A 15,198-nucleotide genomic window follows, 5' to 3' on the forward strand; every position below is an offset into this window, starting at 1 on the left:
AATTTAACCTATCCACTTATGAAATGTTGGGTAGTTTGCAAAGACCAAGATAATTGATCCCTTGAATTTCCTCTGTGAAGAACTCTGCAGGGAATTGAAAAACTCTCCTCAGCCTGCCAAAATTGCATAATAATGTGTATACAGAAAAGTCAAAATGTATTTGTGTGCCATTTTTGCTGATGGTGGTAGTAGAGTAATTTGCCAATTTATCTAGAACTGACACTAGATTTATATAAGGATTAAACAAAAACAGGGCCAAGACACAGCTCTACCTAACTTCTTTACCTGTCAAGATTTTCCTTGTATAATGGTCCTGCATGGAGCACCAGATTTTTATTCTTGACTTATCATGAAGTGTTTTCAAAAGTAGAGTGTGCAGTGGTTAGAATGCAGTACTGCAGGCTAATTCTGCTAACTGCCATCTGTCAGCAATTCAGCAGCTCGAGTCTCACCCACTCAAGGTTGAATCAGCCTTCCATCCTTCCGAGGTTGGTAAAATGAGGACCCAGATTGTTAGGGGCAATATGCTAACTCTTTAAACCACTTAGAGAGGGCTGTAAGGCACTGTGAAGTGATATATAAGTCTAAATGCTAAGTGCTAAAAGTAAAACCCAATGTCTATCAGTGGGGGATTCTTTCATTTATGACCTTGGCAAGGAGAAATAGAAAAATATTTAGCATGTCTGAGTTAGTCCAGAAGAATCAATTCCAGTTCCATTAATTATGGCAGTGATTGACAAATGGGTCAGGCTGTTATCAATCACAGCTTGGCCACCAAACTGTTGGAAATAGTTGTTGATAAGAGAAGACAGCTGAGAGTAGGAATGACTATATCTTAGTAAGCTGATAAAACAAAGAGATGACTAATGCACAAAGAGAAATATTAATCTGTGTGCTTCATTGATAGAACATGCATGCATCATTGCTCTCTGTTTTTCAGTGATTACTTTATACACTTATGATACAGAAGATCAATTCTGAAAAGCATCATTGCTATAGGTTCAACACATGGGAACTTATGAGAAGCCGCTGTTCTCTCTTAATTGTGCTGTGGGCATAAGAGACATCTCCATCTTACACTCCAGTGGACTGCAACTAAAAGGCTAGTTCTACATGCAATTGCTCCCCTCTGAGCTTTGGTCTGACAGTGGAGAGCTCCAGATCATGTGGAACTATTTATGTGAACTGTACATGAAATCTCCCGACCTCTAGGCACTCTCACCACAAACATGGAAGCATCTCTTTCAGGAAAAATCTTTTTAGAGTCACAGCATATCTTTAGTGGCTGATGAAAGCAAGTGTTTGCTTGTTTAGCAGAATCTATTCAGGTACTTGGATTGCTTGGAGCAATGCTTTCAAGAGGAAAGTAAAAGAAACTAATGTTTTATGTGGCATAAAACAAAGGGTCTAGCTTTCCTTTGGGTCTGAGGTGGTCTTTAATAGCTCATGGAAAGTTGTGAACCTAAAAAAAATAATCACAGAAAGCAATAGGAGATCCAACGAAAAAAATTAATTTTCAACATGGTTCCAACAAAATAATACAACAAACATATAGAGCTTAGTTTCATTTAAATACAAGTACAGACTATAAATTTAAGATATGCCCCAAAATTGCAATAATAAATTTAGGATGGGTGGGATGGCAGTATTACAGTGGTTTTAAATAAATTGCAGGCATTATGGCATAAGCTTAATTACAAAGGCAAATTTGAATGCATATCCTCATAATTGCATCTGAAAAATGAGCATACCTATCTTTTTTCTACCAGTGGATGCCAAATATTATATATATGGTCATGACAACAAGATAAAGGAATTTGGATGATTCATAAATTGGAGTTTCTCTCCAGTTATCATATACTGTTTGTAGTTCCATATAGGAGTAGAGTAACAGCCACATTAGGAGAGTAAATCCATATTCAAATGGTCCAAACTCTCAAAGATAATTAAGTGTTGTGGCCTTTCAGTCTTAGAGTAAGTCCAGGTTTACAACAAAGATTTATCAGGGAAATTTTGCCACATGGAGAAAAGACAGACAATTCAAAACATTCTAGTGAACAAAATTGTATTATTATGAAGCAAAGATTCTGGGGTAGGGAAAATAGATCTGAAGCAGATTTCCAGACTTTTAGAGAAATGGGGACCTTAAGACCTGACTGCCTAAGCTACCGAATGTCTTAATAATATAATGGTTTTGGAGCTGGATAAATCATTGGGAAATCTAATGCTTTTGAAGTGAGAGATTTGAGGGATGACTTTTCTCCCTGCCTGCCTGTAGCAAATACATTCTCAGAATTTTTCAATTGCCTCACTTCATCCAGGATTTAATGGTTATCCAGGATGTAGTTACTGGTCTGATAAAAATGGTACCAGAAGCATTCTCTGCCCCAGGAAATAGATCTATAATGGGAACTCTCAGAGATCTTTTAACAAGAGGTATTGAAGGATGAAGCACTAACAGTAAGAGATGATAACATACAGCCCATGTCATGCTTCTTGGCCTTTCATGCCAGGAGAGAAATATTTGTAGCTGAGACTGTAAATTGCATCCTGTGGGCCCAGCTGGCCAAGGGGAATACTGAGAGGAAGCTGAGCTGACTAATATACAGGGGTTGCCACAATTAAGTTCCAACTAAGCAGCGATTTAATAAAGATTCTAAATATAAGATTCATATATAACAGTATAGCATAGCGTAGCATAGCATAGCATTGTGTCCTATCCTATCCTATCCTATCCTACCCTATCACATCACATCTCATCGCATCATATTTTTACATTCGAAAACAATTTTAATTTTAAATTATTTTGGTTCTTAATGTATAATATAGTACAGTATGGTACAATCTAGTACTGTATATATCAGTGATGGCGAACCTTTTCAGCACTGAGTGCCAAAAAGGGAGCGCGAGTGCACAGGGCACCAAGTGCCAAAAAGGGAGCACTTCACACACTTTGCGCATGGAAGCTTGTCAGGGCTGTGACCAGGAAGAGGAGCTGCCTAGGGGGTATGAGCACACCGGATAAGCTACTTCCGGATAAGGTACTTCCAGCACATGCCGGATAAGGTATTTCCAGCAAGTCTTCCGATTACTGCCGCTCATGTGCATGCGCTAATCAGCTGGCCGGCGTGCATGCCAAGTGACATGGCTCCATGTGCCACTTCAGGCACGTGTGCCATAGTTTCACCATCACAGGTATATATCTTTAACACTTTGGACCAGAAATTATGCTCCAAAAAATAAAGGTGTGATAGCTATTTTATGGCAATTGGCGGGCACTAAATATCTTTCAGATTTGTTTGAAAATACTTCAACTTCAAGCATTATTGTTCATATGTCTTAATTAATATTTAGATTTAAAATCTATTTAAACCTAAAAAGATGATTGACTGTCATGGGAAATTTCAGAACATATTAATGCTACTCTATTGTCCTCAAGCTGTCTTAACATTTCCTCTTATTTTTGAACAACATCCACACTATATGTTAAAATGCATGCCTAGTGCTAAATAGCATATTCACAGTCTTATCTTTGTTTTGGTTCAGGTTTTTTTTTTTAAATTTGGCCTATAGAATCTATCTTGACTGTAAGTGCTAATACACTATAACGGTTTTCTCTCTGCTTCCTATTACTTCTCCAAAAGTTGAAATCTTATATTGGATTCACGTTAGCAACTTAGCTGATGAAAACAATCTTCCAATAAATGACTCTTGGTCAAGACTAAGAAATAGTTGGATTCCAAATTTACTTTAATTTGAAATCTCGGTTTTAAGAGCAGGTTAATTATATTCTGTGATAATGAGAAACATAATTGGTATGTATACAGCAAAGAAACATGATTCTAACCTCTGCTACCAATAACTTAGCCTTGAGTAATTATGTTTTAATTTAAAACCTTACATTTTAAAACTTAAAACTAAAGCAGCAGAAAAATAAACATGAAAAGCAGGAGAGAATAGAGCTGTAAAGAGCAAATCAACCAATCCCTTTTTTTTCCTGGATTGCAAATTAAACATACTAAACAAATATTCTTGCTTCTACACAAGTATTCTTGGTTGAAAACAGCTTCCATTCTCTGTTGTCCAACAGTATCAGCAATGCTAGAGACATGAACCTTTTTTTTAAAAGGTCTGTGTAGCACCCACACTCAGTTTAGGTTGAGTTTTGGTCTTGCTACACTGAAATGATGTGATTTATAGAACTTATGGGCAGATAATTCCCCAGGAGAGGGGCCTCTTGCTGCATTCCCCCAGTGACCCAGGTTTGTCTAGACACTGCGCAGGTGAGTCTTCATGGCAAACAGTGGTTCTATCCTTCTCCATATCACCCACATCTAAAATAAAGAATAACAACGAGGATGAGGATGTGCTTGTCATTTTTGTATTTCTCATGTCTGTGAAGAGAGGGAGAGAAGCTTTTCCTTCTTCCCTTCCCCCTCTCCCGACAAGCTGTACACAGGCCAATGATTACTTTATGCTCTTTGTTCCTTGATCCCAAGCATGTCACAAGGTTGGTGACAATGACGATGACCATGGGTCAGCTTTAAACTGTGACTGAGGCTTTGAGAAGTGAAAATGATCATAATACTGGAGAGATCTTAAATTCTGAAAGAATTCAGTTTATGGATGTGACCCCCATATTGCCCAGTATATGGGAATCCCATATGGATAAACAACATTTCAGGCTCTCAAAAACCTTAAAGAGATCCTTTCCTTCATAAGAAATTCTTCAGTGAAAATGGTTTGTTTCCTAGCATCCCATCTGCAGTTATTTTTCCATTGAATTTACCTTTTATATACTCTAACAGATAGCAGGGAGCAGTGACAAATGTAGGAAGGAACAGAAATACTGAAGGATAAGAGAAGGAGGTTGTTTTATTCCCATCTGTCCCTTCAAACTCCCAGGGGACAAGGCTTTAAAACAAATAGTGTCTCCCACTGGAGCTTCAGCAGCTCAAACTAGAAACCAGGCAACCATTTTAACCAAAGGGATCAGTCAACTCCAGGATTGGAGTTAAGTATCCTTTGAGGCTTTAACTCCCCATTCAGCAGACCTGGACCTCTTTAAAGACTGGAGGGAATAGCAGAATGTTCAATGGTTAATTTTCTTTAGCTTTCTACATCTTCTCCACCCAAGGCTTTGAAGCTTTGGGGCACCCCATTTGTGAATATTTACTCATCAGGGGATAAGGCTTATTCCTGAGGAGACTAGGATTTCCCCTCATCTCAACCCATGTGTATCTAGTTTAAACCCCAAATGGTTTTGGGTTTTTTTTATGAGGGAGAAAAAGTACATTAAGGCTACTTTACTGAAAAATGATGAGGCAGTGAAGTAACAGTAGTGGAAAGCAGCTAAATCTCTTTGAGCAGAAAAGTGCCTGCCTGCTCTGAAGGAATCCCTGTGGTCTGAATAAGGCAATTCTAAACCAAATTCGTATTTTGTAGAGTGCACTATAAGTAGTACACATACCCGCAGTGTGGATTTCTAGCTTGCTATATAGTCAATATCTCTTCAAGATAGATGGTAGCTGAATTTACTATCCAGTAAATGGACAGTTACAGCAAACAGACTGCTGCTTCCTTTTTACTGAAGTGAGTGCAATTCTCTTCTCCATATCTATTGTCTACAATCTATTCTCAACTCCAAACTTTATGTAATTAGGAAAATAAATAGTACTTCCTTGTGCAATATGGATTAGAATAACATTTATTCGATCACCCTTACAAATGCTTTGCAGTCTTCAGAAAAAGATGAGTTCCACCACAGGCGGTTGAGGGAGATCTTCCTGCTTATTTTTACCATTGCTTTCAGGAAAGTTTTTGCCTGAAGCTACTCCAGTACACAAACCACATGTTCCTTTTATGCATGAGAAAGAAAGCAAAAACAGTTAATCTATCTATAATGAGCAGCCAGTATATTTTACATTTTATCACAAATCTACCAAAAATTTGCAGTTGACATACTGCAATCATTGGGCATGTTCCACATTACACATGGTCTGCCTCAGCATAATTGGTTTTCATGTGTTATTCCATTAGTTGTCATTCACAGTTTCAGTAATATGTAATATGGCATACAAACTATACATTCATGAAAGTTATTTTTTAAATGTATGTTAACAAATATTGTTTATGTATTTCATTTATAGCCCATTTCAGTCCAGCGCTTTCAGCATTATATAGAGCAATACATGTTTATGTAACATAAGAGTTTTCTATGCAGAGCAGAATGGTGGTCTAGTTGTAAAGATGCTCACCTCCCATTTGGAAGATTGAAAATTCAATCCTAGGTTGCGGCAGACATTTCTGTCCTAGGGTGCAAAACAAAAAAAGAATATTTGCTGCAAACTTCACATAGGTGTCAGGAAGAGCATTTGGCTAGTAAACACTCAGCTCCATCCAGTTGCCCAGACACTCTACCCAATAGGGACTACAGGATCATAAAAAGGGTTTTCTTTCCAATGACCTGGTTCTCCAATATCTGACATGGACCTTCTTAATCCACGCAATGTCCGAGCTGGCCAGACTGTCTCCATTTCTCTCTCTTTCTCCCTCCCCCTCTCCCTGTCCCCCTCTCTCTCTCACACACAGACTTCTTTCCTTTTTCTGTAGTATATAGCTTTTCTCCAGCAAATCAACATTCGTATGTGTACTTTCACTGGTCTTCATTCTGTCTGTGTATCCCTGAGACATTCCATCTGTGTGGCAATAATGTTTAATCAGCATTCTTTATGCCCTCAGGCACAAATAGCCAAGCTTTCTTATTGCAGGAGCAAAAACATCTGTCTTTTATGGGCCAATGTTCCCTCATAGTAGATTGACCTTAAAACAGCCCATCCAGCACAGTAAGCAATATTCATATTGCAGGAATGCAGTTGGCACTGTGTGCCATCTGCAGCAGTGTTAGGATATTTAAATTGTGGGGAGAACCTTCAGCTGTGATGGAGTTTGGTGATGCTGCTGAAACCACTAGCTTTAAATAAGCATCACTTGGAGGAATTGTCCTTTGTTTCTCATTGTTCCTTTTTACTCTGGTGTGTTTGTACAGTATTTCCCTTTCCATCAATGAATACATCATAGGTCTAGGAAAAATTCATCTTCTTTTTGCTTCTGTTTCTCTTTTATTCTCTGAATTTATTTGTGGAGGAGCATGAGGAAGAGAGAGAATATTGCTTTAATATTATTGACCATAATACTGCAAATCACTAAATCAGCAAAAAAGGACACTGTACAAGAAACTGGTAGTGATACTCCTATCATACTTCAGAACCATGGGGTTCTCTAGCAACTAAATTCCGCAAATAGTGAGGGGAAATTTTCCCCTTACTCTGGTTACCTGTTAATTGGATCTTATATTCACTGAGATAAATAGCTGTTAGTTAAGATTGCCTAGTAGCCTGGTAAATTTAGCCCTCTTAGTAATGCCTAAAAGGAGTATCTCTCTTCCCTGTCCTTCTCTCTGAGGTTCCCTCTTCCCTTCCCCTACTCTCCATATTCTCCCCCCTTCCTCTTTCTTCTCACTGCAGCCTTTTCATCTGCAAGGATATTTATGTTGCACTTGTAAGTTAGTTGCTACATGCAGTCAGTACATCAATTAATGGAGGCACTTACTTTTACATGTGCTATATATCCATTACCAGAGAGGGGAAAATCTTTACAATGATTTCAATTGAAGTTGATACCTTTAAGTTAACAAACTGCCGAAGCTGAGCACTGTATAGGATTTTTGTCTATATGTGTGAGAGAGAGCGTATAGTTCTATCCACTTTTTTTCCCAGTGATCAACTTAAATTCAGTGTATTTCAGCTACATCAGTATAAGGATAAAATTAGTTTGATCAAGCAAGCTTCTCATAGAGTATGAATTCCTTTCTAAATGATTGAAAAATTTATATTCTGACATCATGACTGATCATTTAATATAAATCCTTTGCAAATTCCATTGCAAAGTATACAGAACTGGCCTACCACAATAAAATAGGAATTCATAATAAGATGAAACTCAGACCTATAAGCAGTACACCCAAAGCCTTCAAAAGCCTCTATAAAAATAGCCACAGAATTATAATTTTAATGTGTCAGATGAGGAAAGTAATTAAATACAAGGGATTCATGTGATCATAGTAACTAAACTTAATGCTACATACCAGGGGTGAAATCCAGCAGGTTCTGGAGAACCGGTAGTGGAAATTTTGAGCAGTTCGGAGAACTGTTAGCGGAAATTTTGAGCAGTTCGAAGAACCGGCAAATACCACCTCTGGCTGGCCCCAGAGTGGAATGGGAATGAAGATTTTGCAATATTCTTCCCCCAGGAGTGGGGAGGGAATGGGAATTTTGCAGTAACCTTCCCCTGCCATACCCACCAAGCTACACTCACCAAGCCACCCCCACAGAACCAGTAGTAAAAAAATTTGGATTTCATCACTGCTACATACATTGTACATAAATCATATCTAATTTAATTTTGTCCCTTCCCAGTGTTTGGAACGTACCTCCTTCTCAAGTGCAGCCTGGAAAGAAAACCCTGTTTCTTGTAACTTATGTTGTTTCCCCAAGAGGATATTTCCGTGCCAATCGGGTTTCAGGCCCGGATACAGCATGGAGACGGCATTGGTCACGCTGGTGGATGATCTCTGGAGGGCTCGGGACAGAGGTTATTCCTCTGTTCTGGTCCTATTAGATCTTTCGGCGGCTTTCGATACCATCAACCATGGTATCCTGCTGTGACGTCTTGAGGGGTTAGGAGTGGGAGGCACTGTTTTGCGGTGGTTCTCCTCTTACCTCTCGGGTCATACGCAAGCGGTGTTGATGGGGGGACAGAGGTCAGCCATGAGGCCCCTCACTTGGTGGGGTGCCCCAGGGGTCGGTCCTCTCACCTCTTCTGTTCAACATTTATATGAAGCCGCTGGGAGAGATCATCCGTTGTTTTGGGGTGAGGTATCATCAGTATGCCAATGATACCCAGCTTTTTATATCCACCCTGAACCAGCCCAGTGATGCCCTCGGCGTGATGTCCCAGTGCCTGGAAGCAGTACGGATCTGGATGGGGAGGAACAGGCTTCGACTCAACCCTGCCAAGACTGGGTGGCTGTGGGTACCGGCACTCCGGTCCGATCGAGAGGTCCCATCTTTGGCTATAGGGGGCGAGGTGTTACCCCCTGAAGACAGGGCACGCAACTTGGGTGTCCTCCTGGACTCACGGTTGAGCTTAGAAGATCATATAACAACCGTAACCAGGGGAGCATTTGCCCAGGTTCACCTGGTGCGCCAGTTGCGCCCCTATTTGGACCAGGATGCCCTACGCACAGTTACTCATGTGCTAGTCACCTCCCGTATTGACTACTGCAATGCACTCTACTTGGGGCTGCCCTTGAGGACCACTCAGAGGCTTCAGCTGGTACAGAATGTGGCTGTGTGGGTTGTGATGGGAGGGTCCCGATATGCCCATGTTACACCTCTCCTGCATTGGCTGCCGGTTGCCCTCTAGGTGAGATTCAAGGTGCTGGTGATGACCTATAAAGCCCTACATAGCTTAGGCCCAGGATATCTGTCGGACCATCTGCAACCAGCAACAGCTTCCCATCACCCTGTGCATTCTCACAGGGAGGGCCTACTCAGGATGCCGTCGGCTAGACAATGTCGGCTGGCGACCCCCACAGGTAGAGCTTTCTCTGTGGGCATGACCACCCTTTGGAATCAACTCCCCCTGGGGCTCCGGTTGGCCCCTGACCTTCACACTTTCCGCCGCAAACTAAAAACATGGTTGTTTAAATTGCCCAGCCTGGACTGATGGGGTTTGGATTATTTTTAATGTGTTTTAATATGCGTTTAATATATATTTTTAATATGTTTTTATTTCGATTGAGATTGTATTTCTTAATTGTTGTGAGCCGCCCTGAGTCCTATGGAGATAGGGCAGCATACAAATCAAAATTAAATAAATAAATAAATAAATAAATAAATATTTCATAGTAATAATATAGTCCCTCATGTTACACAGTATTTATAGAAGAATTGAATGACTTTCTCTTGTTTAAAGTCTCTTTCTAGTGGAAGACACAGGAGCAGTAGTAGTAGTAGTAGTAGTAGTACCTTCACTACCGGTTTGGAACTGTGAGCGTGCGTGCCTCTTCTGCGCATGCGCAGAACCTTCTGCGCATGCACAGAGCATCCATGATGACGCCTGGGTGGGTGGGCGGAGCCTCCCACTGTCGCCACTACCAGTTTGCCTGAACCAGGGCAAACCGGTAGAACTCCACCATTGCACAGCAGGTACAGTTTCTCTTTAACTTCCCCTTGAGCTGTGCTTTTAACAAATAGAAGTGGTTCATGTGTCCAAGAAAACTAAGGTGAACTGTGTCAAAAAATAAACCACCCCATCTTACCTGCTAGTAAGCCTAATCCTTCAAAGGAACATGACTAGTGCTAGTTGAGGAAATGTGTAGAAAAGCATGCATAAGCCCCATAGTTAAGAAACCAGGATGCATGAAGCCCTTTTGGCCTTTACCCTTCTTCATCGCTTCCCTCTATAGTATATCCATTGCTTCAGTTGCATGCATAGATGGTGCATAGAAAAACACACATACTGTATATCTTTAAAATGGCACATATACGTAGTTGGTTTCTTACGAATCACAGGTGTGGATTCAGTCTTTCATCAAGCCTACAATTAATTAAGTCTATCAAATAATTTACTGAAAGCTAAATGACTCTCAGTGGAAATCAAAGGATGAAAACCTAAGTCTCTTAAATATATTTTTAAAAACGTCATCAATCCAAATTGTATTTAACATTCTTTGGTGTTTATAAATGGAAGGATTTATACCATTCCATTCCCCACCATCCAGTCAGAGCTGAAGAAGCTTCTTGAATGAGAACTGAAACGTCTTCAAAGAAAAACCAGAAAGTCCAGTTGCCTCTTGAAAAAGCACCTTTGGGATAATCCTGTGCTGGTTTTGCATTATATTATTTCTATGGAAAGAAAAAAGATTAGTTTTGGTGCAGTAGGGCAGTCCACTAGCATTTCCTGTAGTCAAAAATAAAATGTTACTGTGGAAAACATTTACATTAGGGGCAATATTTCTTCCAAAGACCAAATGTTCAAAATTGTTTATTTGCCCAAGTAGATGGCAACGCCCAGCTTACTTTGGCTGATACTATAAAAATAAGCAGAGTAGGCCTAAATGGATACTTGGATGAAATCCCAGGCTGTGAATTTTTCAAACTAATCATGATATTTTCTTTGTTGTCAGTCATTTCATTTTTACTAACAAATATACTGTATTGTTTTTGACAGGACTGCCCAAGGAGCTAATGAGAAGGTGTAATGTCACCTTGTAGATGCCACAACATGTTGGGTGGAAAGAAATAAAAAAAAATGGATATTTCAATTTGAAAAAGGATTCTCACACACAGATTTGCAATTGCAAACAGCCATGTCCAAAAAAGGGCGCAGCAAGGCTGAAAAGCCTGAAGTTCTGATTATGTCCTTACAAGCAGCCAATGAAGATCTCAGGACTAAGCTGACGGATATTCAAATTGAGCTTCATCAAGAGAAGTCTAAAGTGAGTAAAGCACTGATACCAGGGGATTTAAATGTTGCATGGCAAATTATGAAGTTTCTTCACTTCACTCTGGAAGAGAGGAAGAATACTAGAAAAATACATTTTATTTATTGCTGACATTTGCCAGAGTAAACATAAAGGGGAACTCAATCAATGAATTACAGCTGAGTCAACACTTGTCTCCAGAGTATACTTGTTTTCCACCTATTGTCATTTTACTGTGGCTCAGTACAGAAAGATTTCTGTCTAAAATTGGAATATTTTTTAAAGATTCAAAATGGAATGGAATGTTTTTGTTACCTGTTGTGGGGGAAAAAATCATACAAAGGATCATACAAAACAAAAATGTCTCCTATAAGGAACAAATAGGAAGATTGTACTAAGTACATATATACTATAAGCAGCACTTCCTCATAGTTCTTAGGAAAACCGAAATATGGGATTCTTGAAGTTCTCTAAGCTTGGTTGTTTTCTTGCAGACATTTCATTACCAGCCTGGGTAACATCATCAATGCATGGGTAAATAGAGTTTGTTTATATTTAGCAGTCTTGGTTGGAGAGTGGTTTTAGGCAGTGGTTTCTACTTTGATGGTTCCTTAATCAGGAACACTTTGCATACATACTTTTTAACATCTCTGTTTGCAGGAAAAACAACGTTCAAATGTTTCTTGTAGTTATTTAAGATTTTTTTTCTGTTTGTACTTTAGGAGTTTTTTTCCATTTTTCCTTACAGAACTCTTCTAGCTCAGAAATGTGTTTAAAGATCTTTGAATGTGCTATGTATTGGAACCTCTCCATAGATTGTTGTCTTACTGTTTTAGTTTTAATTTCTTCACTGGTTGAGTTTCTAGATATTGATATTTGATTGATCCATCCCTTCTTCCATTTGCACAATATTTGCACAATATTTCCTGTGCCGCATACTATAACTTCAAACAATCTTGGGCCACCTCTGTGCTTAATGACTGACAAACGTTCTTCAAATGTTTTGCCCTTATTTTCCAAATATATATTTTTTGTGGTAGCAACTAAACAATTCAATTTTTGTTTCATCAGTCCAAAGTATTTTGTTCCAAAGAATTTCTTGTTCATTAAGACATTATTTTGCATACTTTAGAAAATTATTTTTGTGATGAGTCTGAAGGAAATGTTTCCTTTTGACAATTCTCCCACTGTTGTATAAACATTATTGGATGGTAGACAAGTACTTCAGTGTCAATTAAACTTCACAGCAGGGCATTTCTGGGTTCTGCTTGACAGAATATTCTGTACAATATTCCTCTGCCCCATTCTGAAACTGTTGTTCAAGGAAAGGCTGGCCATTTAATAAAATGTGAAGAGGCTGAAGCCCAGATAGCCATGCAAAATATTCAAGAAGTTGACTTTGCTTTCCTGCATTTCACCCAAGCAGAGCTGACCTGTGTAAGGCAGTTCTCAGCTGAGAAAGTTTAAGGAGTCTAAGGTGGCTAGAGATTTTGTTGGGAGACTTTCTTTCTGGAGTGCTTACAAAGTCACCTTTGTTTTGGCATAGGTGACATATCCTTTTATGCAAAGCAAGATAAATAACTTTCTCCTTTCATCCCCTGGAGGAAGGAAAAGATTCCATATAGGTTCTATACCAATCTGTTATTGTTGAGCTGTAAGAGGACAGGAAAGTTCACTCTGAGTTTTTCAGTAAGGATAAAGTAATGATATAAGGAGAAGGTTTTGTGAAATTTATTTATTTATTCATTGATTCGATTTGCATGGCTGCCCATCTCAAACCAGTGACTGAGTGCTGAACAAGCATAAAAACAATTAAAACAAGATAGGATGGGAGGCTTTCCTCTTCAATTATCTGTCATTCATGTTATCCCACCCCCTCCAGAGTTTTTCAGAGAGACAGTCCAATCCTTTGCCTGGCTTGAATTCCTCATCTTTTCTTAAAGGTTGCGCTCAATTGTGCATTGTTGTTGTTATTGCTGTTGTTAAATAAGACAGCATTTACAGAAATCCCCTGTCTTCCTCACTCAGTCTTTGTATCACCTCTGCATTCTCTATTACCTCATTTTGCTCTGTGTATGGATCATGCTATTTTAGTATCCTTCTTTGAGGGGCTGTCATCTTCAGTCTTTCAAACAACAACACTGGTTTTGAGACTATTTTTGCTCTTTTGAAGTAGATTTTTCTTCTCCTTTTTTCCAGAGAGAGGTAATTGACTTCTGTGACCCAGACTTTTTCATTCTTTTGCCAGTAATCATTCTTTTTCTGGGAAAACAAACCTAAGCCACCATTAGACTCCATAATTGAGCAGCAGTTTTTTAGCTTGCACAGAGTCTTTCATCATGAAAACCTTTAAGGGTTGGTTATTTATCAAGGTTACCATTTACCTCAGAGGACAATTTTCTGAATTTCGGTTTCTTGCACCATAGGACAATTGGGATGAAAGAAAGATGCTCTTGTGCTTAGCTGTAGCTAAAGGATAACATACCCCAGAGCACTGCTAATTTTATCCTTCCATAAGTGTCAGGGTTCAATTTGCAGCCCACTTTAATAACAGAAAATCATGTCAAATCAGTGCATAATCCTGCACATTATTTACACATGGAAGCTCTGCTGCAATCTTGAATGGCAATTCATTTTTTGTCATTGATACAAATGTTTTAGCACTCAGACAGAAATTGGCTGATTTATTTAAGAGCTATGGGATAATTGCCCAGATTCCAGAAGGCAGGGGTAGGAGCAGATTAATTTGATGAATGCTACATTTTCATCTACCCAGATAACTTTTATGCTAAGAATTAAATATAAAAGAAATTGATTCTCATGTTATATCTGTGTGTGTGTGTGTGTGTGTGTGTGTGTGTGTGTGTGTGTGTGTTTACCACTAAAGATGTTTGGACTTCCTAGTTATAAGAAAGAGATTGAAATATTTTCAGTGCCTGGACAACCAAATCTGCATGTAAGAGGGCATTGCTCTGGGTCAGTGGAAGTTTAAGTAGAGAAGAAAAAATTGTGTTATTCATCACTGTTAGTTTTTAATTTTTGTAATAACAAGAAAGCTGCTCATGGATAGCAATCTCATGTATTCTGAAACAAAAGATTAAATGAGATCCTTTTTCCTTAAATTGTACTTCTGGGCTGCATCCAACATTGCCCAAGCAAATCTTCATTCATGCATTTTTCATTCTTTTCTTCTTAACTGCAGCTTCCTGAACAAACTTTGTTTAAGAGGTTCCCCCAAATCCTTAACAAATGTGACTGTGTCTAAAGAGCCAAAGCTAAATGCCAAGAGAGTAGAATGACTAATGTTTTAAAGGCCACACAGAGATATTCTGTCCTTTCCTGTCCTTTTACATTTATTTGTTTATTTGGCCATCTAACTCTACAATAACTATGGGTGACATACAGCAAAAACAATCATATAAAAATCCAAATGACAGAAGAAAAATGACCATTAAAAGATCTCATCATGCAGGACCTGCCCTTTTGATAGCCAGGCTGGGCTATCAACATAACAATTTTAAATTGGGTTTTAAATTTAAATTTAAATTTAAATTTTAAATTCCTGGGGTTTTAAATTGAGCCGAATTCATTTAATAATTTTAAACTATTTTAACTGATGTTGTCTTGTGTCTTGTATCTTGTCTTGTGTT

At 38.8% G+C, this 15,198-nt stretch overlaps 1 protein-coding gene and 1 long non-coding RNA gene across 2 annotated transcripts in view; one reads left to right on the forward strand and one right to left on the reverse strand.

Annotated features, from left to right (window-relative positions):
• Positions 1-15,198, forward strand: part of JAKMIP2 (janus kinase and microtubule interacting protein 2) — a 79,769-nt gene that overhangs the window by 22,427 nt on the left and 42,144 nt on the right. Inside the window, exon 2 of the mRNA XM_087887414.1 lies at positions 11,296-11,563. Within this exon, the coding sequence (XP_087743540.1) occupies positions 11,435-11,563 (129 nt within the window). The 5' untranslated portion in view covers positions 11,296-11,434. The remainder of the gene's footprint in view (positions 1-11,295; positions 11,564-15,198) is intronic.
• LOC148115457 (uncharacterized) lies at positions 1,491-6,317 on the reverse strand. The gene is made up of 3 exons (XR_015732551.1): positions 6,258-6,317; positions 5,726-5,857; positions 1,491-4,334 (listed from the first exon to the last, which is right to left on the reverse strand). It is a non-coding gene; the product is annotated as an uncharacterized LOC148115457 (long non-coding RNA).

The sequence above is a fragment of the Pantherophis guttatus genome, chromosome 2 (genome assembly GCF_059756535.1).
Source record: "Pantherophis guttatus breed Tessera chromosome 2, ASM5975653v1, whole genome shotgun sequence".
NCBI classification, from domain to species: Eukaryota; Metazoa; Chordata; class Lepidosauria; order Squamata; family Colubridae; genus Pantherophis; species Pantherophis guttatus.